This window comes from Selaginella moellendorffii, unplaced genomic scaffold, assembly GCF_000143415.4.
Source record: "Selaginella moellendorffii unplaced genomic scaffold, v1.0 SELMOscaffold_67, whole genome shotgun sequence".
In the NCBI taxonomy this organism is placed as follows: Eukaryota; Viridiplantae; Streptophyta; class Lycopodiopsida; order Selaginellales; family Selaginellaceae; genus Selaginella; species Selaginella moellendorffii.
The window spans coordinates 4,510-27,446 of record NW_003314328.1 but is presented as its reverse complement, the minus strand read 5'-3'; the positions used below and the strand labels follow the sequence as shown (position 1 = coordinate 27,446).

General features: G+C 43.4%; 4 protein-coding genes across 5 annotated transcripts; 3 read left to right on the top strand and 1 right to left on the bottom strand.

The window, feature by feature from the left end:
• Window positions 1–347: 347 nt before the first annotated feature.
• Window positions 348–5,480, bottom strand: LOC9649911 (calcium-transporting ATPase 3, endoplasmic reticulum-type). 2 transcript variants are annotated; one of them, XM_024659318.1, is made up of 35 exons: window positions 5,419–5,480; window positions 5,320–5,370; window positions 5,221–5,254; window positions 5,146–5,163; window positions 4,946–5,082; window positions 4,814–4,888; window positions 4,722–4,767; window positions 4,610–4,669; window positions 4,477–4,560; window positions 4,343–4,428; window positions 4,187–4,288; window positions 4,061–4,114; window positions 3,912–4,013; window positions 3,811–3,869; window positions 3,602–3,746; window positions 3,455–3,553; window positions 3,249–3,401; window positions 3,089–3,193; window positions 2,845–3,041; window positions 2,680–2,791; window positions 2,534–2,632; window positions 2,333–2,478; window positions 2,224–2,281; window positions 2,081–2,173; window positions 1,979–2,029; window positions 1,800–1,931; window positions 1,642–1,743; window positions 1,534–1,588; window positions 1,396–1,481; window positions 1,200–1,348; window positions 1,042–1,147; window positions 935–988; window positions 833–881; window positions 416–773; window positions 348–359 (listed from the first exon to the last, which is right to left on the bottom strand). In XM_024659318.1, exons 1-34 carry the CDS (start codon window positions 5,449–5,451, stop codon window positions 706–708), a joined length of 3,000 nt encoding a protein of 999 aa, XP_024515086.1. In that variant the 5' UTR covers window positions 5,452–5,480; the 3' UTR covers window positions 348–359; window positions 416–705. The 2 variants fall into 2 exon arrangements, with proteins under 2 accessions (XP_024515086.1, XP_024515085.1); XM_024659317.1 differs by having other exon boundaries at window positions 3,811–4,013.
• Window positions 5,481–10,013: 4,533 nt separating this feature from the next.
• LOC9649910 (beta-glucosidase BoGH3B) lies at window positions 10,014–13,165 on the top strand. The gene is made up of 9 exons (XM_002985356.2): window positions 10,014–10,596; window positions 10,715–10,919; window positions 10,982–11,072; window positions 11,203–11,339; window positions 11,402–11,645; window positions 11,851–11,955; window positions 12,048–12,224; window positions 12,283–12,484; window positions 12,570–13,165. Exons 1-9 carry the CDS (start codon window positions 10,362–10,364, stop codon window positions 13,046–13,048), a joined length of 1,875 nt encoding a protein of 624 aa, XP_002985402.2. The 5' UTR covers window positions 10,014–10,361; the 3' UTR covers window positions 13,049–13,165.
• A 250-nt stretch (window positions 13,166–13,415) lies between these two features.
• LOC9649909 (serine carboxypeptidase-like 25) lies at window positions 13,416–15,303 on the top strand. The gene is made up of 6 exons (XM_024659257.1): window positions 13,416–13,656; window positions 13,716–13,823; window positions 14,029–14,121; window positions 14,173–14,570; window positions 14,836–15,069; window positions 15,142–15,303. Exons 1-6 carry the CDS (start codon window positions 13,416–13,418, stop codon window positions 15,301–15,303), a joined length of 1,236 nt encoding a protein of 411 aa, XP_024515025.1.
• A 5,200-nt stretch (window positions 15,304–20,503) lies between these two features.
• On the top strand, window positions 20,504–21,911 carry LOC9649710. The gene is made up of 4 exons (XM_024659256.1): window positions 20,504–20,780; window positions 20,826–20,910; window positions 21,219–21,546; window positions 21,607–21,911. Exons 1-4 carry the CDS (start codon window positions 20,504–20,506, stop codon window positions 21,775–21,777), a joined length of 861 nt encoding a protein of 286 aa, XP_024515024.1. The 3' UTR covers window positions 21,778–21,911.
• Window positions 21,912–22,937: the final 1,026 nt, after the last annotated feature.

The following is a 22,937-nucleotide window of genomic DNA, read 5'->3' as shown; positions in this document are numbered from 1 at the left end:
CACGATACACACGTTGGATATGAGTAGCAGCACAATTCCATTTCCTTAGCATTTTATACACCATTCTTCTTCGCCATGCGCACTGCGGGACAATTACCACAGCTCAAGAGCGTCCAGAAACAAAAACAAAAGTAGCATACCTGAAGCAAAATGACGGCATTGTGTTCATCACAGCGGTGCTCCTCCGCCACCCTGACGTTTGGCCAAGTTTTAGCTCCAAAACAAGCGATCACGGAGCAAGACAGAAAAAACAACTACTGACTTCGAAGTGTCGACATATGCCTGTAAAACTTCCTCAAACCGCGTTCTTGCCCGTCCCATCTCCATGTTTTTCAAGCCTTCTTTTCCTTCTACACCATCTGGATCAAAGGAAAAAAAAAACAGAAACAATCAGAAATAGAGAAACACGACATACCTGATCGCTCTTCTTTTTACATGGAGATGAAAGAGCTCTCTCCCTAAACCAGCGCCAGGGGTAGCCACGGTAGGAACCGGATCAAACTCGTCGCCTCTGCAAGACCTCTCGAGTAAAAACGCTATGGAGCGAAGGAGCCACGGAGTGCTGAATGCGCCAATAGTCTCCATTGGTGCCCTTTGAGCGCCATGGCGGACGGATTCTTCGCGATAAACGGTCCAGATGTGCGGACACAAGACCTAACGCCAATTTCAAAAGAGCAGCATATGCTTACGAATTTTCTTCCCTCTTTACACCCGCCGCGTCTGGCTCTTTGGTAGCAGCAGCTCGGATCTACGTCTTAATCCAAATTTCCTAGCTGAAATGGCGATGAGAAATCCGGGAGAGCGAGATAAGAAAAAAATTCCAGAGGCTTACCTCTAGTTTGTCTTGACAACACTTTCAGGACTTCGTCCACCAGAATGACCTGTGTATCACTCAAGTTAGCGAAGTCACTGACGTGCAAAGTTTCAGTCTTACCGGAAATGAAAACCACAACACTGCTTTCCATTCTGCCCAGGACAATGGTGTCACCTGATCATCCTATGTGATTAAAAGGACAAGCAAAGAGAAGTCCAAATTCTTACCGAAAACAGCAGAGACAGAGGCCGAAGATACAGGATCAAAAAATGCAGCAGCATTGAAACACCGATCGAAGCCATCAGCCACATGTTACTCCAGGGAGGAAGAACTCTGGAGCAGAAAAATCATAATAAACAGGAGAAAATACAAAAGCAGAACTTACAGGAGGCTCTGATTTTCACTGAGGTTGTTCATGGCATTGAACATTTCCACCACAACAAGAACACTCATTGATATTGTGGACGGGTGACGATCTCGAAATACTGAACAGGAATAGCGCATGGTTCCATCCTTGCACTCGTTAAAGCTAACCTGCGCAGATAGACTCTAGCACTGTATTGGAAGTTTTGCAAGCTTACCAGTTCCTTCCAAGTCAAGCGAGGCCCCTCTTCATGATACAGAAACCACCATATGAAGCCGCCGACTGTAGCTAAACCAACGTAGGCTGCATGGAACGTGTGAGCAAAAGCACAACAAAGTAATTATCAGGTCATTACCGCCGACAACCATGTAGCGAAAAAAGAGCCAGCCATTCACAATTGCTTCGTCCATCTGAGCTACAAAAGGATCCAGTTAAAACGCGGAACTTTTTTAACAATTGTAACCTTTCGAGGTTTGGCCATCATGACATTACGGTCTTGCTTGTTAAATCCAAGAGCAGTAGCAGGCAATCCATCTGTCACAAGATTAACCCAAAGAAGTTGTACCTGCACGGCATAATGTTCAGAAGAAAAAGAAAAAAAAACTAAAAAGCTCATCTTACAGGAATTAGTGTTTCGGGAAGTCCCAAAGCAGCGGCTACAAAAATGCAGACAACCTCTCCGATATTTGATGATATCATATAGCGTATAAACTGCTTGGTATTGTTATAAATTGCTCTTCCTTCGGCAACTGCCTGCCTTGAAACTAAATCCAAAATCATAATGCACAACACTAGCTTACCGCAACTACTGTAGCGAAATTGTCGTCAGCTAAAACCATGTCTGAAGCACCCTGCGTAAATATTAAAAGATTGCGATATTCTTATTCGTTGTTTGAGCTCACCTTTGCCACTGCAGTGCCGGAGCCCATTGCTATTCCAATATCCGCTTGTTTCAAAGCAGGAGCATCGTTAACACCATCTCCAGTCATCGCGACCTACAAATAAACAGCATAGTGTCATGGACAAAGGCTGTCATAATACATACCACCTCCTTGTGACGCTTTAAGACATCAACAAGCATAGACTTATGAGACGGATTTACCCTGCAACATGCTAACAATTATGAAAGAGTCATTGCATTCCTCCTGTGTTACCTTGAAAAAAGAACCAAATTTTGCACAGCAACAGCTTGCTGCATAGGTGTCAGGCTGTCAAACTCTGCTGCCGTGAGCGATTTGCTTGAAACATCGTCTGACTTGTCAAAAACACCGATACGATGGCATAAAGCTTCTGCTGTTTTCTGCATCAAAATGACACCTTTAAATAGTTTGACTCAAAACGATAGATAGTACAACCTTGTTGTCCCCGGTGATGACAACAACTCGTATACCAGCAGACTTGCAAGTCGCAATGGCTGCTTTAACCTCTGGTCGAGGGGGATCCATCATCCCCACCTAAATAAACCATTAGTAACAACATGGCATTGGCATGATGATTTTACCATTCCTATGAGAATTAAACCGTTTTCATCGTCCTCGGTTAGAGTTTGTTGTCCAGTAGGGACGTCCTTGTACGCAAGCGCAATGCATCGTAAAGTTTCCTGAGAAGCAAAACTGCGCATGGTAATAAGTTTAATAACAAGGCATCTAAAGAAATTAAGTCTTGCCTGTGAAATTTCTCCTCGAGAGACAATTTAAGTTCGGGGCTCAATTTTGTCACGGAGCCGTCCTGGTTACAGACCACGTAACTTGAACGTTGTAAAATCACTTCGGGAGCCCCTTTTGACAACAAAACTGTTCGTTCGTCATTCGAGCAGAGAACACTCATCATCTTTCGGTCATGTGAAAACTCTAATACGAAGGCCTGCACCATCAAATGAGACAAACAGCTTGTCTTACTTCAGCCTTTACCTTTTTCAAGTATCTTTCCCAGTATCGATTACAATAAGAAACACGTTCCTGTTTACTAAGCACCGATAATGATGTTGGCATGGAATCAAAACCTGGTAGTCCAACCTATACAGTTCCAGTAAAAAAAATTGTGTTATTTAAAAAACCATTAGCACCTCACCTTTTCACTGAACACTCGAAGAGCAACTTCTGTAGACTCCCCAATCTTTTCGTAGATATCTTTCTCAGCATTGTACTGAATACTGCAGTCATTACAAAGAGAAGAGCATATTGCCGCTTGAACAAGACTTGGAAGTGCCGCTGGATAATCAATCTGCGTCACTGTAATTTAGAGCCCCTTTCAATTTTAGACAAGGTTCTTATAACCTGTTGATTGTTTGCATTTTGTATCACACCGTCGGGAGCATATGATGTACCAGTGACAGTGAATTCGGATAATGTTGCAGCAGATTCAACAACACATATCTGCAAACTTAAAAATTAGAAGATAACACAAGACCGGTTAAGAGTCACCTTCGTCACGGACATCATATTTGTTGTGAGAGTCCCAGTCTTGTCACTGCAAATAACAGTTGTACAGCCCAACGTTTCTACTGCTGGTAAAGACCGAACAATTGCATTCAGGCTAGCCATTCGCTTGGTTCCAAGTGCAAGGCATCTACAACAAAGAAACAAACAAACAAACTTTAGACGGATGTATCCCATAGAAACATGAAACTTACGTAGTCACCACTGCAGGAAGCCCCTCTGGAATGGCAGCGACCGCCAATGCAACAGCAATCTGAAAGAGCGTTAAGCCGGTAATGTTTACAGTAAATCGTACCTTCAAGTAGTAAATGGCACCACGAAGTATGCCTCCGTGAGCCGGGTCACGAAAGTGGCCAATGTTAACTACCCATACAAGAACACAGATGCCAGCAATGACCTATATAAGCTGGCATGAGGCATTTTCAAGTTGCAAAGAACAGATACCTTCGACAGAAACTCCCCAAAATTGTCAAGTTGTTTCTTTAAAGGAGTCATTTCCTGCAGGAGCACAAGTTAAAAATATATAGAAGGAAAAAAGAAAAAACAAAGTCCTTTAAAAAAAATACTAACCTCTGTGACTTCTGACATCGCACTGTGAATTTTCCCCATTGCGGTTTCAGAACCTGTTGCGACAACGATAGCCCGAGCACGCCCGGCAGTAACATTGGTTCCCTGGAAATTCTAGTGTAAGTGTAAGAACGATCGACACTACGTGAAGCTTTTTACCGAGAAGAGTATACTGGTTTTATCCTGATACACAGGATTAATGACTGGATTTTCTTCAAGCTCCTTAGCAACGGAGCTGCTTTCGCCTGGACTAGCTTACGTTCAGCAATTGAAAAAATTCTTGATGGACGTACCGGTCAAGATGGCTTGATCGACCCTGAGAGCGCTGCTGCTTAGCATATCGATAACTCGCATATCAGCCGGTACCTTGCAGCCGACTAAAACAGTTTTTAGTTGTACAATTCTCGGTTACTGAAAGTATACTACCTGCGACTTCGACAATGTCTCCGGGAACAAGATTGGAAGCAGGCACAATCGACAACAGTCCTGAAGAGTAAAGAATAGTACCATATAAAACTCTGGCAAAATTCATTCGTACCATTTCTAAGTACTGTTGCTACATCCGCTTGGTACGCTTTCAGTTCCTGGTAGCCGAAATGCTTAAGCCCAAAAAAATGCATACCAACGAACCTTGAGAGCCTTTTCCGCGTTGGTCTCGGTGACGACTCCAACAGTCGCGTTTGCTGCCAGTATCAACAGAATGACCTGAGTAGCGCAACATCAAAACCGGCTCGATTCATCAAAAGAGAAAACAAAACTCACAAATGGTTCCACGAACGCCGTGAAGCCCGTTTCACCATCCACAACAGCCAGCACGAGCGAAGTAATGGCCGCAAATATCAATATTTTCACCAGAAGATCATCGAATTGCTTGAGCACCAATTTCCAGAAAGAAGCACCTGCAATTCTTCGATCAGACAGGAGCTAAAACACACACAAAAGAAAGGAAAAAATCCACTCACCGCCCTCGTGAGGCAACTCTGGAAGCAAACAAAACGAATCGATTAGAGAGAATCGAGAAGCTCACTGCAACATACCATTGCATCCATAGAGAGATCGCGCTTCTTCCACCTGTACGTAAGAACATGCCACTTGCAATTGTATGTGAAAGATCATCCTGCCCGAAATGAAATTACCTGGGAATCCGCAAGACCGTGAGACGGATCCACTCGAAAATACGCGAGCACCTGCACGCCGCTGATGAGAGATCGCACATTTTCCTGGAAATGCCGCACCTGGCTCACGGATCGCGCATGCGCATCATCCATAGCTCGCGAAGAACCCTAACTAGGGCTTACCGCAACAAAAAAAAAAAGAGGATAAATATACCTTTAAGATTGCGTATCAAAATAAATGTGGTAGAGATCCTAGGAATAAACTTCCTCGCCGCCACCTTTGTCACCAAGGGACGAGCAAATTGCCATAGAGATTCATACGTTGTTGTCCCAGATGAAACTCCAAGTGTTGCTATTGCTGGAGACATTGATCCGGAACAATTAGACTCCATTGTCATGATCGATATACAAGCATCTAAAATCAATTCACGTAGGCTCACTATTGGATCCAATTTTCCCAGTCTACAGTCTTGGAGGATTCCCAGCTTCATGGAGCACAGATACGAGTTCTAGGGCAGATTCGCACGTCTCTTGGGGATAGCTTTGAATTTCTAGAACCTTGGTGCCATCAATGTCTATATTTATGAATCAACATGCCTAGCATAAGACTCCTCACCACGTCCCTAGTTTTTTTGAGTTCGTACAGTAGAACAAATGTTAAAATCGTGGTTGTTGAATGTTTAGTTTTGTTAAGCTGGATTCGACCGTTTCCAAAGGCCATTTCTTTTTCCTTGATCAAAGCTCTGTCAATTCCAGCCGGATAGTGTCGGGGGATTGATCCTCTCGGATCATGAAACCCACGTCGTTTGTGTGCTGGACAGCGAACTAGAAAGAACTCTCTGCGCGAGCCGATATAACTCGCAACCCTCCAAAAGCGTTGTCGATCCAGACGTTGCGGCGACACGCCTCCCGTTAAACACCATCCTGATTCACTCTCTCTCCGCTTACCTGGCGATGACGTGGCATCAGCCCTCCCTTTTGTTTTATCTCCAGCGCACTCCCTCTCCCGTCCGTCGCCGCTGCACCCTCCCGCCCGCGGCTATCGCCCGCCCGCGGCTCCCGCCCGCCCGCTCGCCCTCACGGCTCCCGCCCGCACTCCCACCCGCCCCCGCACGTCCGCCCGCGCCCAGCGTGCGCCCTAAAATTACTTCCACGTGGCCACAGCCCCAACACTTAGCCAAATTTCAATCAGCGCGCCCTGGTCCACCCATTCACGCCGGATGGTTGCCCCATAATTGACCTAAAAACGTTTCTGTTTCTTTTATGATCAAGCATGGCAGCAGCACATCAATTTCCAGAGGTAAGCAATCAATTCAATTTCATATTGATTCAAGAAAATCATTTAGGATCCCCCATGGCTTGATGAGGTGCAAGAATTCCATGAAAAGGATTATTTTTGTGCAGATGATTTAGATTGGAATTTGTCTAAATCAAATGAAACTATTGCTCCTATTGTGTATATATTCCAGAAGGATGTGAATAAGTTTCTAGATGGTGAGAGGAGAAGGGGTGATGGAGTGGATTTTTGGCGATTTTCTAACAAAAATCGTGATCCTGGAGATTTGAAACGACCCAAAAACACAAGCTTTTTATCATTAATCAGGTATATCTTTTTAATAAAATATAATTACTAACTTCATGCTACAGGTATTGGTGTGAATATGGAAAACAAGATGCTCGTGAAACATCCTCTATTATAGTTGCTGAATCTACACCAAAGTCAGGATTTGGAAGTAGACCAGGTCGAAGTTCTAATAAGCGGGGCTGCCTTTGCAATTTTTTGGTCAAACAGTTTTACAAATGGCCTGATTATGTGCAGATTACATATTATCATAGAGAACATTGTGATAAGAATGGGATTCCTTGTCATGGTCAACTTGATCCGACTGGAGGAAAGTCATTATTTCCTCAGAAGCTTTCAGCAGATATTCGATATTGGGTGATTCATATGATTCAGCAGGATTTCACATCAAATCAGATTTATAATGAGCATATACAGATTGTGGAAAGGAACAAGTCAGCTGGTGAACCTCCTCATCGAGATGATTTTCTAACTATGCAGGATATCAACAATTTGCATAGGAAGTATTCGCTTTCAACTTATCGATTACATGAGAATGATGCACAGAGTGTACGTATTTGGAAGAACACAAATCCCGAGAAAGTATTTTTCTATCAGGAAGGTGATCGAGGTAAAGATTGTTTTACTATTGGGATTCAGACAACTTGGCAACTACAAAAGATGGTGGACTTTTCAAATAATAATTTATTGAGTCTTGACGCAACTTTTGGAACTAATCGCTATAAGGTAATATTTTCATTCAGTTTTAAGTGATTAATACTTAATAATTTACAGTTCCCATTATACACCATGCTTGCTTTTGATTATCATGGAAATGGTATTCCAATTGCATGGGTTTTAACTTCTAGTGAGAAAGGAGAACATATGAAGAATTGGATGATAGCTCTTAAAAAACGAGTTTTAGAACACATGCCAAACTGGAAACCACGGGCGATAATGATTGATGATGCTGAAGCAGAGATTAATGCTATAAGGTAATTAATTTGATATGAAATAATTTAATTGTTTTCTTCTATATAGAGCTACATTTGATTGTCAAATTCTATTATGTATTTGGCATGTAAGGAGGAATTGGCTCAAACATATTATTCGCAAGGTGAAATCTTGGGATATTAGGATGGAAATATGGAAACGTCTCGGAGATATTATGTATCATTCAATTCATGCAGCTTTTCATGATGATAATATTATGCGAGCTGAGATTAAACAACTTATTGAACATTTTGAGGTGGATTTTCAAAATGAAGTAGCTTTTATCAAGTATTTTCAAGACGAATGGAAGGACAAAGTTGGTAAGTGAATCAATAATTTAATTTTTATAATTTATTTTAATTTATATTTGATAGATATGTGGGTTGTTGCTGCTCGAAATTTCCCTCATGCTAATAAGGAAACAAATAGTTCGATTGAGGCATTCCATGCAAATATGAAAGCTATACTTTCGTCCGATAAAAAACATGCTCGCAATCGAAGGATGGATTGGGCAATTCATCAACTTACTACTAAGGTTCATGCGAGGTACTGGTTTACTACTTATTGCAAAGATCATGGTTTTATCCGAAACCATGTATATGAAAAGCTAATCGATGGTGCGATTGTTAAAGCAAGAAATATTAACGACTCTCAAGTAAAATTCGATAAGGACAATACTCACAAATCTTATGTACAATCCTCTTCAGATCCAACTATATGGTATCTTGTTGTCGGAGGTGAAGGACACAGTGATTGGGCTTTTTCGACTTGGTGTAATTGTCCGTGGGCAATTAAAGGAAACTTTTGCAAGCATCAAGCAAAAGTTATTATGTTAAAACAAGGAGAAAAAACCGATTGGACTACAACTAGTTATGAGGTTCAACCATCACAATCGCATGCAATCTTAGAACCTGGGCCAGATGATTTATTTTATCGTCATCAAGATTTTGAAGCACTTGACTTGGAAGCTATGACAGAGGTAATTCACTTATTAATTAAAATTTTGAAATACTTATAAAAATTTGAGCAGGAAAACATCCATCAAGATGTTTATCATGAGCAAGAAATTCAGTTGGAGACTACATTAGAGGTAAACTAACATATTTTATATACTAAGATATATGAATATTGAGCAGGAAGATATCCATCAAAATATACAGCATCAACAAGAAATTCAGCTAAGGACTACTATAGAGGTAATTTACACTAAGTAAATTTTAAATATTGATATGAACTTTAAGCAGGAAGATATCACTCCATCAAAAGTTACAAAAGCGACACTACAACAAAAGATGATGGATATCATACAAGATCTTCCTGATGAAGAAGCTTTTTTATCTATGGTTGACAACGATTTAGAAATGATACAGCAGAAGGTTGCAACTTTTAAAGCCAGGCCAGACGATCTTATTCATCCTGCAGCAGAATTTCAACAACGTGTTGATAGTTATGGTATATCCTTGAAGCGAGCAAAACCTTTGGTGGAAAGAATTACAGGTAAAAGAAAAGCTTCTAGTAATCCAGAAGCAACTCCTTTTACTAGGCAGAGGAAGACAAGAAAGAAAAGCTCTTTAAACGAAAAACTCAATCTTAGCAAAGAATAAATAAAAAAACAAACTCTTTATATACTTACATTGCATATATTTAAATTAATGAGAAGATTTCATAAGTTTACCACTCCTAATGGATGATCATCCATGACACTCATTGGCCACATAAAGCACGTAGAAAGGCGTCCACGCGCGCGCTGATTGAAATTTGGCTAAGTGTTGGGGCTGTGGCCACGTGGAAGTAATTTTAGGGCGCACGCTGGGCGCGGGCGGACGTGCGGGGGCGGGTGGGAGTGCGGGCGGGAGCCGTGAGGGCGAGCGGGCGGGCGGGAGCCGCGGGCGGGCGATAGCCGCGGGCGGGAGGGTGCAGCGGCGACGGACGGGAGAGGGAGTGCGCTGGAGATAAAACAAAAGGGAGGGCTGATGCCACGTCATCGCCAGGTAAGCGGAGAGAGAGTGAATCAGGATGGTGTTTAACGGGAGGCCGGCGACACGATCGATCAAAAAATTCAAAGAGCCCAAGTCAAGAAACACTTGTTTGGTTGATTGCTGATCGTCCACCTAAAGGGTTTTATTCGCCAGTGCCTGTCTATACAACGTATCTCTTCTCTGGGCCGTCGGATGTGAGGCTTGGGCGGACGGCTCCACGCAAAAGGTCCACACTTTTAGAACAAATTTTTACTATTTTTTTCGATTTTTCGATTTTTTTATTTTTTGGCTGTCCAAGTCATGGTGCCCAATCTCTCGATCATCCGATTTATCTCTTTCACCCAACGAAAGCTCGGGTCAAATTATGTGTCCGGAGTTTGGATCTTCCAAGTGGTGATCCAGCAGCCGTAAACAATAGAGATACTTCTCTTCACAGATTATATAAAGTTTGTGCTTTGTGCTAATCTCTCTCTCCTCTCCCTCTCTCTCTCTCTCTCTGTCTGAGCTCTCTCGGAGCTCTCTCGGAGCCAATGACCATGGCTGCTTCATCGCTTCTCCGTGCTCGTTCCATGCTGCTCCTACTGCTGCTTCTAGCATTCGATGCCTCCCTCTCTCGGGCAGCATTGTACAAGGATACATCGCAGCCAATCCATGCTCGCGTCCAGGATCTTCTCTCCCGCATGACGCTCGAGGAGAAGATTGGGCAGATGACACAGATCGAGCGAGAGAATGCTACCGGATCCGTCATCACCAAGTACTTCATCGGTAAGACACAAGAGATACCAAAAAAAAAGAAAGTGAGAGGGAGAGAGAGAGAGAGAAGATCTCTCCCTTTACGACATAAGTTCTTCCTAAAGGTTTTTAAGATCTCTTGTGATCTTAGGGAGTGTCTTGAGCGGCGGAGGGAGCGTTCCAGCGCCGCGCGCCTCGGCGGCGACATGGGCGGCGTTCGTCGATGGGCTCCAAGACGGGGCACTGGCGACGAGGCTGGGGATTCCAATCATCTATGGCATCGACGCTGTTCACGGCCACAACAATGTCTATGGAGCCACCATTTTTCCTCACAACGTCGGCCTTGGATCGGCCGGGTAAGCAAGAACAAGCCTTGTGGATCACTCGATATCTCTTCTCTTACTTTGGCTCCCGGCAGAGATCCCGACTTGGTTAAACGCATTGGAGCGGCCACGGCATTGGAAGTCCGAGCAACTGGGATCCAGTACACCTTTGCTCCTTGCGTTGCGGTAATCTTTCCTAAGCATTTTCCTTGTTCTTCGTGTTCTTAGACGACCTTAGTGTTTTTCTTTCTAGCCAAGCGATTTTTTTTTTTCTCCTCGGTAGTGATGTATGAACTGAAGTCATTGTTCTTTCCAGGTTTGCCGGGATCCAAGATGGGGCCGATGCTTCGAGAGCTACAGCGAGCACCCGGAGCTGGTCAAGGCTATGACGACGATTATCTCGGGGCTTCAAGGGGAGACCCCGGCCAAAGGAGTTCCATACGTCGGAGGAAGGTAAGTTCGATCAAACTTGATCTCCATTGGAAAGAGTTCTTACACTTTTTTTGGCTTTCCAGCTCCAAGGTCGCTGCTTGCTCAAAGCACTATGTTGGCGATGGCGGGACGAGGAGTGGGATCAACGAGAACAACACCGTTGGCAGCTACAAGCGTCTCGTCGGAACTCATATGCTGCCTTACTTCGATGCCATCGACAAAGGTGTGTCGACAGTCATGATCTCCTACTCGAGTTGGAACGGGATTAAGATGCACAAAAATCGGCATCTGATCACCGATATCCTCAAGAAGCGCCTGCGATTCAAGGTGTGTGAAAATCTGTCATGCTCGAAGAGAAGTTTCTTGAGATTGGCTTTGGCTGAAAACTTTGCTTTTCTTTCTCGAGTTCTCAACTTTGCTTTTCAGTTCTTGGTTGGATTGAAAACTTTGGTTTGTGTTTTGGACTGAGTTTTCTTTCTCCTGTACTTGGCTGGATTGGATTGAAACCTTTGCTCGTGAACTTTACCAACAGGGATTCGTGATCTCCGACTGGCAAGGCATTGACAGGATCACCAACCCGGCGGGTGCCAACTACACTTACTCAGTGCTCGTCTCAGTGACTGCTGGGATTGACATGGTGAGAAAATCGTGCTTCTCTCCCAGTTTACCAACTGGAGCTCTCTTTTTTCTACTCGTTTCGCCAGAAGTTAATGACTTTTTGCTTGCCAGATCATGGTGCCGTATGAGTACACCAAGTTCATCGACACTCTGACGTCTCTGGTGAAGCAAGGTTTCATCTCGCTGGACAGGATCGACGACGCGGTGCGAAGAATCCTCTTTGTGAAATTCACGGCGGGCTTGTTCGAGCATCCAAAGTCCGATAGCTCGTACCGCAGCCAGATCGGGGTAAGCCGCCCTTGAAGCTCGAACTTTCGCATTCTTATCACGTAAACTTTGCTGCCAGGCTCACAGAGATCTCGCGAGAGAGGCCGTACGGAAGACCCTGGTTCTCTTGAAGAACGGCAAGAATGCCAAGTATCCACTGCTGCCACTGAGCAAAACAGCGTCGAAGATCCTCGTCGCTGGCAGCCACGCGAACAATCTCGGGAATCAATGCGGAGGATGGACCATCACCTGGCAAGGCGCTAGCGGCAACACAACTCTTGGTACACCAACTCGAAACTCTTAAAACTTCCATCACCATGTCCTCAAGAACACATCCATTGACACAGCTCTCTTCCAATCTTCCAGGAACTACAATCTTGCAAGGGATCTCCAACACCGTGAGCAAGAACACCCAGGTTGTCTACGAGGAATCCCCGAGCTCCTCGTCGGTGAAAGGTGGCGGCTACGACTTTGCGATCGTCGTGGTCGGGGAGCCGCCATACGCCGAGACCCAAGGTGACAATCTCAACTTGACGATCCCACAGGACGGAGCCAATACCATCGAGAGCGTGTGTTCTTCCGTCAAGTGCTTGGTGATCCTCATCTCCGGGAGACCCCTGGTGGTAGCACCGCACTTAAGTTCCATGGACGCTCTCGTGGCGGCGTGGCTACCCGGTAGCGAGGGCCAGGGGATCGCCGACGTGATCTTCGGCGACTATGACTTCCAGGGGAAGTCGTCGAGAACTTGGTTCAAGAGCGTGGAGCAGCTCCCCATGAACTACGGCGATGTCGAGTATGATCCACTGTTTCCTTTTGGATATGGACTGAAGATGGGAAAAAAGTGAGCTAGAGCGAAACGAAAACAAGGAGAGAGAGTGAGTGGAGCTGCACTACTGTACCATTCTTTTTTTCGGTGGATCAACTTGCTGGCTGTTTGGATCTTTGTGAATAATTTAACGTCACGATCACGGTGATAGAGAGAGAAAAAAAAGCCATTTCGATCAACACTTGTATCTAGATCTTCAATTACTGTTTCGAGCTAGAGTCCCTTTTGTTTGGAAACTCCTGGACAAGAAAATGGTCACACGAAGAACCGGACAAGTTACTCTCATTGTGGAAAGCTCCCGACAGCTTGGCTATGGATTTGTCCGTCCAAAACACCATTAAAGTCCTGGAGAAGAAGAACGAAGAGAAATAAATCGATAGAGATAGATGGTCATGCCTACCGGCTTGACATGGATAGTTTTGATCTTGCTCACTATCGTTGCGTCGCAGGCAGCAAATCCCTCCCATCTCGTTCGAAATCTTCCCGGACAGCCACAAGTCCAATTCAAGCAGTACGCTGGCCACTTGGTTGTGAATGCGTCGGCGCAAAGAGCGTACTTTTACTGGTTCTTTGAGGCCGATCACCAGAATCAAACATCGCAACCATTAGCTCTGTGGCTTTCAGGAGGTAAATCAATTAAGAGCAAGCATGGAGAAGAGGAGTAAACTTACTGAATGCCTTGTCAGGGCCTGGTTGTTCTTCCGTTGGAGCTGGAGCTTTCGGAGAGATCGGACCTTTCTCCGTCGATATTAGTGGTACTAAACTGGAGAAACGCCGCAATGCATGGAACAAAGGTGGGCTTCATTGTCGTTCGATTGAGCTTCTGGAGATAAAGGAGAGTTTTTGCAGCGGCCAACTTAATATTTCTGGAGTCTCCTCATGGCACTGGTTTCTCTTACACCAACATCACCTCCGATTATACAATCTACAACGACGAGATGACTGGTAAGAGCATTCAAGTAAAAATCGACTTACTTTCCTTACGAGAATTCTCTGTAGCCTCCGATAATCTCCAGTTCCTGCTTGAGTGGTTTAGAAACTTTCCAGAGTACTCGAAGAACGAGTTTTACTTGTTGGGGGAGAGCTACTCCGGTAAGTTATGCTACCGAGTCACTGTGATCTTTGATTTCAAACAGTACGCAGGTCACTATATCCCGACTCTGGCTATGAAAATCTTGGAGAACAACGCTAATGGTAAGAACATCATCAACCTGAAAGGATTTTCGGTAAGATACTGTGAAATGGACGACAGAAAAGAGCAAGGAAGTAACCCTTTTTTACCGCAGCTAGGAAATGCCTGGACTGATCCTGCTCATGACATGCGAGGCGATGTTGAATTTTACTACAGTCACTCACTCATTCCAGAGCAGACTTACAACGAGCTGATCCAAAACTGCGATTTTTCCACCATGCGCCCAATCCTCGGAGGTTCCATGAATCCAAACTGTCAAGGAGCTTCGGCCATCACGAACCGCTTGATAAGTGGACTTAGTCACTACAATATATACAAACCTCCGTGTAAAAACGGGTCGTCTATCACGGTAAACTCCATTTGTTCTTTTCCATGCGATCTGAGGACAAGCTGGCTTGTATTTACAGTCTCAGTCCCTACACACAAATATGCTGGTGAATGCTTACAATCCTTGCGATGATAAAACGGAAAGTTACCTCAATCAGCGAAGCGTCCAAGCTAGTTTGAATTTAGCAAGTTCAGGAAACTCAACAAACTCGTGGAAGCTCTGCAAGTAAATACTTTCATGCAAGTATGATCCTTATTTTACCAGCTTTGATCTTGTTTTGCACCAGCTCGAAGGCATCAGAGTATTACCAGGCATCCGATATAATTGTGTCCATGCTACCGCTCTACAAATCCTTGATCCAGAAAAAACTTCGAATCTGGATATACAGGTACTTTGCAAAAGCTTACCATTTTGGTTTTTCACCTCTCCTCGCAGTGGTGATGCCGATGGAGTGGTATCAACACTCTCAACGAGAAGCTGGATCAAAGAGCTGAATCTGACCTCGCAAACGCCATGGTTTGCCTGGAGCCACAAAGACAAGGTGAAATAAATCCCCCGTGATATAGTCTTCAAGAAAAATCTTACACGAAAGGTAATTTCGCAGGTTGCTGGCTGGTCGCAAGCTTACAATGGATTGACATTCTTGACGGTGCTCGGAGCCGGTCATATGGTGCCCCTAGACAAACCACAGCAAGCTTTGTCCTTGTTTGAGCATTTCCTCAAAGGAAAAGTGCCACCAAGCTTTGCCAATTGATACCACTTACATGGATGCCCACTTTCATGTCTTTATTCCGATGAATTCTCGATTACCACCTCCTCTCCTCCTTATACGCAACCTCATCGCCTCCTTTATAAGAACACATTAGAAAGGTTCAGACAGAACATAATGAAAAGATACCTGAAGATCTTCATTCCAAGTTAAGACATGGTTGCTTATCAATATTCGCAGCATGCCTTGAACGAATTCAGTCACCTCAGAAAAATCTACACGTTTTGAACCTGTTTGTAAGGATCCAACCAACATTGAACGACATAAACATATGAAGCGAGAGTCTACCTTATCGTTCAAGTGTAGCACGCCTACAGAGAACTCCCCGTTATTTGGCAACTAGCATTTCCTCTGTGGACATTTGTTGAATGAGTTCTCTTGGACATTTGTTCTCCATCTTTCTAAAAAAATTAAAACTGTACCTTTGATAAGAACTTGCGTCAACTCGACCCTTCTTGATGAGTGCGAAACTCCAAGATCGAGTACTTGTATTTCGATTTCACCCAAACGAATGGATTCCAATCGACAGGGCGTGAATTTTTGAGCCTTGCCGCAACTTAACGCTGCCTAGAAGATATCTTCGTGTTCCATTCTGTTCTTACAAAACGTGTCATCCTCAAACCATGAAAACCCTTACTTCCATTTCATCTATAAGAATTATGCCCCTCATCGTTTAGCCAGAAGTCGCCGTCACTAGAATGTATATTAGAAAATCCTCTGAAACATGATAGCATTAGATAAGTCAGAGCAAAACGGAAAGCAAAGCGAGAATTACCTAAGACCGGCCTCGGTTCTTATAGGCTCTTATGAAAGAAGAACGGAAACAAAACACTTTGTGAATGACTTTCACTCTGATATATTATAATGCATATATAGTCTGATTATCGTACACCTGGATCAGTGATGTGGCAACTCATGCCACGTAGACTCTCATGTCATGGAGAGCATATATCTCTAACACTCCCTCCATGACATGATCTTCCTTTGCATCCAAGTACTCTCATGTCCATGACAGGAAATCTGTCTCCCTCTCAGACCCTCTAGCTCTACCTCTCTAAAACCCATGGCTTTTTGCTTCCTGGATCGTTCCATGGCTGTTGGATCTCCCTGAGCATGATGACAGAGCCATGTTGGAGCTCATGCTCCAACATTCCCCATCCTTTGTTTGCATTGCTAGCTCTACAACTTGTAGGTTGCATGGAAATCCCTATACATGGATGCTTGTTGTGTCAGGAGAAAGGAGGACAATGTGGTCCCTAATCTTGAGGGTACTATGCTAAGATGTGTTTGAAAATTCCTAGGACCTCCCAATCCAATTGAGTATGAATCTTTCCCTAGGAAAAAAAAACTACAAAAGCATAATGCATGGAGGTATATACATAATAACATAATATCCCCACACATAAACTCTATCCTCACTTATCATAATAACTCCCTAATTCTACTGTTTAACTAAAGAAATGAGATGAAAAATCTTTAAAAATATTATAATCCTAAAATATTCTATCACTCTTGTATAAAAGCCACACTTGAGCACAAGAGAAATATGGATTGAGAGATCACAATCTAAAGCACTAAAATGCATGTGAAAGAAATCAATCTCACCTATCTCCTAATTACATTATGTACCACAATAGATGATTAACTTAACTTGTTGAATTGTCAAGGATGCTACTTATTGCTCACTAGTGAAAATGTTGCAATGTTTCTTCCAAAATTGGTGGTTTAAAAGATAATATATTTAGAATATTCTAAAACACTTCCATCTATTGCAAACCAAAATGGTATATTCAAATACCAATTATTTTCATTTAATATAAATGTGTTATTTATTTAGTGTGTATCATTTTTTAAAATATACATGACCTTAAAAATATACTAAAAATTAAAATAAGATAAAAAAATTTAAATATCATCCTCTTTTACTATAAAGATAATTTTTAATGAATTATTTAAATGTTTTATTTATATTTGATTCATATATATCTATCTATCTATCTATCTATCTATATATCTATCTATCTATATATATATATATATATATATATATATATATATATATATATATATATCTGAATTATTTTAAATTTTCATTCTTATTTTTGGTAATCGATATTGGGAGTGCTTGGAATATGGAAAGGGAATATAGAAAATGTGCATATCAATTAGCCCAAAATCCCTAGTTTATATACAGGAGCAAATGGTCCGGATTGAAACCAATATGATAGCTACCAAAATCCCACTACACTAATATTAGTATATGGCATCATAGTTGTACACTTGGCCTTCACATCATCCCCTCCTCTCGGAATAATGGAAGGCCGTCAAATTCTCTTGTAGACGGGCCGGGATCTAAAGGGACATTAGAAGGAAGCATTGGTGGATCTGTAGATGGTATTAATTGCTCTTGATCTCTTTGTATGAAGCATTTCAACCGCTGCACATGCACAATCTTTGGAGGATCGGTCTACTGGACGTCATGCCAAACCTTATAAACTTGTGGTCCAACTTGTCACAACACCTGATATGGTCCTTTCCACTGCACAAGGAGCCCCTTAGATAAACCACATACTGTAAGATGGGAAAAATAGACTAACACCAAATCATCCACTTTGTACTTTGCAGGTGGAAGATGATAGGAGTTGTAGTGCTGTTGTTGTCCCACTTGTACACGGCCTAAGTGTTCGGCAAATTTTGCTCGGATAAGTGGAAGAATGCTTATCAAATATTGATCCCATGACCTAGCATCGGGAGCTTGTAGCAATTGCGAAGGTAAACCCAGCTCCGTTGGTAATATTGGATCATGACCATATAGGAGTTTATATGGTGAAGCACCAACAAAACTCTGCACCCCTGTGACATATGCATACCGAAGAGATGGTAAATAACCATCCCAATCTGAATGCTGAAAGTTCACATACTTTGCAATCATCCTTTTGAATGTTCGAACAAGCCATTCCACTAGACCGTTTGATTGTGGATGATAAGCACTTGTGAAAATGTGGCGTATCCCCAACCAAGACGTCAAAACATAAAATGCCTCAGCCATAAATGCGGGACCATTATCCGAAAGAATCCGCTTTGGATAAGAATGCTGGAACACCACTTGATTGAGGAGGAAGTATCCAACAGCAGTTGCAAAGGCGCTAGCAAGAGCACCAACTTCCACCGAATGAGTCAAGTAGTTAGAAGCAATAATAACATACTCATTGCTAGCAGTCGACTGTGGAAAAGGTCCCATAAGATCAAACACCACCAACTCAAACGGACGGGAAATTACAATTGACTCCAACCGTCCTTCCGCAGCACGAGGGGGAGTATTACGAGCTTGGCACCAAACACAGCTACACACATACTGGATAATATCACATCGCATCTCCGGCCAATAGAAAGACTTGCGCAACTTTTCGGTCACACGACGATATCCCACATAGAACAGGAGAATCATGGTAGGCATGGAGAAACTGCAGAATAAAGACAGAAGGCACCACCAGCTATAAATGATCATTAGGATCTATCCCCACAAAATAAAGAAGGCCATTTTCAAGGCGATATTGAGAATGTAAATGCCAGAAAGGCAAGTCATCAGCAAGTGATGCAGGATTCTCAAACGCATCTTGAAGCTTTCGAATCCATGGCTCAATCTTTTGAGCCTCGTGGACCTCATCAAGAGAAGGTAGATCTTGCTCTACGCCTTGTGGGCACTGAACATCAAATATAGCAACCGCCGACAGCATAGAATCCTCGTCTAGAAAATCCACAAATGCTGGAACAACAGGCTCATCAAAAATATGAGAAGAGAGTGGAGAAGAAAGAGGAACTCGAGAAAGAGTATCAACATCAGCCATAGAACTCCCTGGGTGATGAACAATATCAAAATCATAAATCTGAAGCTTCAAAGCCCACCGAGCAGTACGACCAACCAGGTTCTTCCACTTCAATAATGAAGTAATGGCAGCATGGTTACCTTCAAGTAACGTCCGAGAACTATGTAGATATGCATGAAGTTTCTCGAAACCCCAAATTGCCGCTAAACACTCCTTATCTGTCGTGGAGTAATTCACCTCTGCTAGTTGTAACGTACGGCTTATATATGCAATGGGATGACGTTGATCAGGCACACTTGGGCTTTTTTGCATTAACACACCTCCAAGACCAATATTAGAAGCATCTACGTGCAAGGCAAAGACGATGCAATTGTTGGAAGGCATCATCACAGTCGTCAGCATGTCCGAAGGCACATTTAAAGACGTCTGGAAGAACACTCCAATCCCCACGAGTGGCTGCGCTCAACCCATTGTACCACTGCAACGCCGTCCCTTGAAGACACGTGGGAAACTCACGCAAACGTCGAGCATCATCCCAAGAATGATATGTGGCAATCACCGTGAAGTGATCGAATCAATGGTACACATCATCCCCAGGATTCCCGCGAAAGAACTCCGGCCGAACGCGAGGATTGGCACCAAGAGCAGGAGGAGTTGTACCACGTGTCGTGAACGCCACCATCAATTGAGTTTGGTTGGTCAATTGCAAGCATATAGCATCAAGCAATTGTACCAACTGCTTCTCCAGAGTCAAAGGAGGAGATTGCTGATCTGCCATGAAGACAAATAAAGAAAGAGCAAAAGAAGAGAAATGACAAAAAGCTAGAAGGAAATGGTAGATCTAGACAATGCAAAAAGCTAGATCTAAACCAAAATCCTGAAAAGAAAGAACAAAAGAAAGGAAATGGAAAAAGTTAGATTTAGACAATGCAAAAAGCTAGATCTAAATCGAAATCTCAAATCCAAGCACTCCCTAGGGACAATCAAAGATGTCCCTCACTTCCACCCTTTGATTGTCCCTCACTTCCACCAATGTGAGTGTTTGGAATATGGAAAGGGAATGTAGAAAATGTGTATATCAATTAGCCCAAAAACTTTAGCTTATATACAAGAGCAAGTGGTCCGGATTGAAACCAATTCGATAGTTACCAAAATCCCACTATGCTAATATTAGTATATGCCATACACTTGGCCTTCACAATATTAAATATTAAACTACTATTACTGTTTTTTCAAATAAATATGCCTATTTATTTATAAATTATTTATAAAATAAATTTTTAAAAACCATATACGGAAAATATAGAAATATTAAACTTCTATTTGGAACTGTGTTTAGGGCCCTAAATTCTGCTGCTATGGTTACGCTTGACGATCGAGTGGTGGACGCTGCCGAGGGGTTTCTGGATGATCCTCGCTCGTACCTGGGTGCTCAGAGGGTACTCCAAGTTGCTGTCGAATCTCCGAGCTCTACCCAGGCTGAATCTCTCCTGCCGTGGGCGAGGGAATCGCTTGTTCGAATCAGCAAGAAAGCTTTGGGTAATGCTACCCTCCAGCCGTTGCTCGATGCCGCTCTTCTCACGACCGAAGCTCTTTTCCACCGCGTCATGCAAGCTCGAGTGACATTGGCTGAAGGTATGCCCTCTTTCGTTTGCGCACGATCTGAGTCTTTTCTGACAGGCGTTGTTTATGATGCCACACGCCACATACTCAGGGAGTACGCACCCCGGCTGTTCCTGATCTTGCATCGCTCAAGGAATTCCTGGTATCGAAACCGACGGGATTATGTTTTCCGCTGAGCCCCGCAAGGTATGCGACTCTAAAGTCCCATGATTTAGCTGGGATGTTCGGCAAGCACCCCAAATTCGTATTGCTTTGACCTCGAAAGTCTTCTGGCTCTTAGCGTCATCAAGCCTCCCGAAGTTGGTGCGTTTCATCTTTCTCTTCAACCTCAGGTTGCTAACGCCGTTCTATAGGCACTACCGAATTTTCTTACATTCCGTTTTGGAACATGCTTATACATGAATCAATCAAGGGGTACCTGCAGACTTCTGTGTCGTTGACGTTCGACAGGAACACAAACTGCGAGACGCGGACACTGTCTCAACTTCCTGACTACGTTGGATATGTGGGTGCTCTTTATTCTTTGTTCCGGGGTGAAGAAAAGGCAGTTCGGGGGCCAGGGAATCCAAAGCAGGAGCTCATGGACAAGCTGGTCTGGGTGTACAAGGACGTGCCCTATCTGCTTGGCTACCATGCAAGGGGTCCCAACGTGACATTCGGTGCACTCTACCATGGTGGGGGCAAGGTGCAGTGCCAAGATTTGGTCACGGTGGATCTGAGCAGCATGACTGACAGGGTGCAGTCCCAGCTGATACTTTTCAACTTGGGGAGGGTTCTGGTGGGCCTTTGTGATCTATGCTCGAGGAGAAACGAGATTTCTGATACGTTCACGGTGCAGGAAGTGGATCTTGAGAAGGGTGGCAAGTCCGTGGTTCTTTCGGGTCAAGGGATATATGAACCTGGAGAAGGCAAAGAAGGTGTGGAACGCGTACTCACGCATCCAGGGCTGCCCAAATGCAGAGAAGTGTCATACAGAGGCCTGTCCCCGAAAGAGGAAACGAAACGGTGATCCTGACGATCGGTTGTACACTTTGACGTTCACGCCGTGGCTCGATACGAACCAGCGAGCCACGCCCGTTCCCGAGCTGTTAAGGGCCTTGCTTCACGTCTTCAATGCGCTGTGTTATGCCCATTGTATTAATATTAAAAGACAATTCTTTGAGAGGATTTGCATTATACTAGAAGTGTTACAGCATGTTATTGGAAGTCTACGAAGTTGAGCGGCGTGTGATACACAGGGACGTGAGCTGGAGGAACATTGGACTGGATCTCGCTTCCAACCAGTGGGTACTCTTTGACTGGGATGAGTCCTGCACTTCTCCAGCTCCATGTGCTGCAGCGACGCTTTCTGGTGCCTGTCATGCACCGGAGATTCCTCTGGGCCCTCACGATACTGCAGTCGACGTGTGGGGTGTAGGCTGGCTAATCCATACGTCCAAGGTGACTCTGACCCAAGAGCTGGAAGAACTTCGAGATGACTGCCTAGAGGAGCAGCCTAAGGCTAGACCGACAATGACCTCCTGCACGGATCGGCTGCAGAAAATGTTTGCAAATTTGGACGAGTAAGTCTGGTACAGTTACATGGTTTTTATAGGATAGAATTACTGAGTATATGTATTATTCTATGGAAAGTCTGCTGGATGGCCCAAGCCTAGGTCCGCCTTTCCAAGTATACAGCCCTCAAAAATTCCAGAGCTTGATTGAAAACAAGGTAAAAGAATTCTCACACAAACTTACCAATAGTCTTGTATGTCCTTTATAACGAGCAAGCTATTGAGCATGAGAAATGCAACTACATCATGTGCATCAATCCTCGAATATTAATCTATATTTCTACATAAATATATTCCAATATCTTTTTATTATATTTGAATCAGCTCAATGCTAAATTGAGCTTTAGATATAACACTTACAGAAACAGACTAAAATATTATTATATGTTTAAGATTATTAGTGATTTTTAGTGCTTTATAATATTGGTTGTAGATTAGCTTCTAAAAGATTTCATCTTGAGAAAAATTCATACAAAACCAAAATTCATTTAGAAATGTGAATGCATGGAATATGGAAAGAGAATATAGAAAATATATAACCTAAAAGCCCTAGCTTATATTGAAATCAATTTGATGGCCACTACGCTAATATTAATATATGGTATTGTAGCCATAC

Excerpts from the sequence above, each read along its gene's own strand:
- LOC9649909 (XM_024659257.1), top strand. The coding sequence starts at position 13,416 with ATGGTCATGCCTACCGGCTTGACATGGATAGTTTTGATCTTGCTCACT. Across the intron at positions 13,824-14,028 it reads CCGCAATGCATGGAACAAAG|CCTCCGATAATCTCCAGTTC; the intron begins GTGGGCTTCATT and ends AATTCTCTGTAG. Across the intron at positions 14,122-14,172 it reads GTTGGGGGAGAGCTACTCCG|GTCACTATATCCCGACTCTG; the intron begins GTAAGTTATGCT and ends AACAGTACGCAG.
- LOC9649911 (XM_024659317.1), bottom strand. The coding sequence starts at position 5,451 with ATGGATGATGCGCATGCGCGATCCGTGAGCCAG. Across the intron at positions 3,554-3,601 it reads ATATGATGTCCGTGACGAAG|ATATGTGTTGTTGAATCTGC; the intron begins GTGACTCTTAAC and ends TTAAGTTTGCAG. Across the intron at positions 3,042-3,088 it reads GGGAAAGATACTTGAAAAAG|GCCTTCGTATTAGAGTTTTC; the intron begins GTAAAGGCTGAA and ends TTGATGGTGCAG.
- LOC9649910 (XM_002985356.2), top strand. The coding sequence starts at position 10,362 with ATGACCATGGCTGCTTCATCGCTTCTCCGTGCTCGTTCCATGCTGCTC. Across the intron at positions 11,073-11,202 it reads CCTTTGCTCCTTGCGTTGCG|GTTTGCCGGGATCCAAGATG; the intron begins GTAATCTTTCCT and ends TGTTCTTTCCAG. Across the intron at positions 11,956-12,047 it reads TGACTGCTGGGATTGACATG|ATCATGGTGCCGTATGAGTA; the intron begins GTGAGAAAATCG and ends TTTGCTTGCCAG.
- LOC9649710 (XM_024659256.1), top strand. The coding sequence starts at position 20,504 with ATGGTTACGCTTGACGATCGAGTGGTGGACGCTGCCGAGGGGTTTCTG. Across the intron at positions 20,911-21,218 it reads CATCGCTCAAGGAATTCCTG|GAACACAAACTGCGAGACGC; the intron begins GTATCGAAACCG and ends GACGTTCGACAG. Across the intron at positions 21,547-21,606 it reads TCAACTTGGGGAGGGTTCTG|GAAGTGGATCTTGAGAAGGG; the intron begins GTGGGCCTTTGT and ends TTCACGGTGCAG.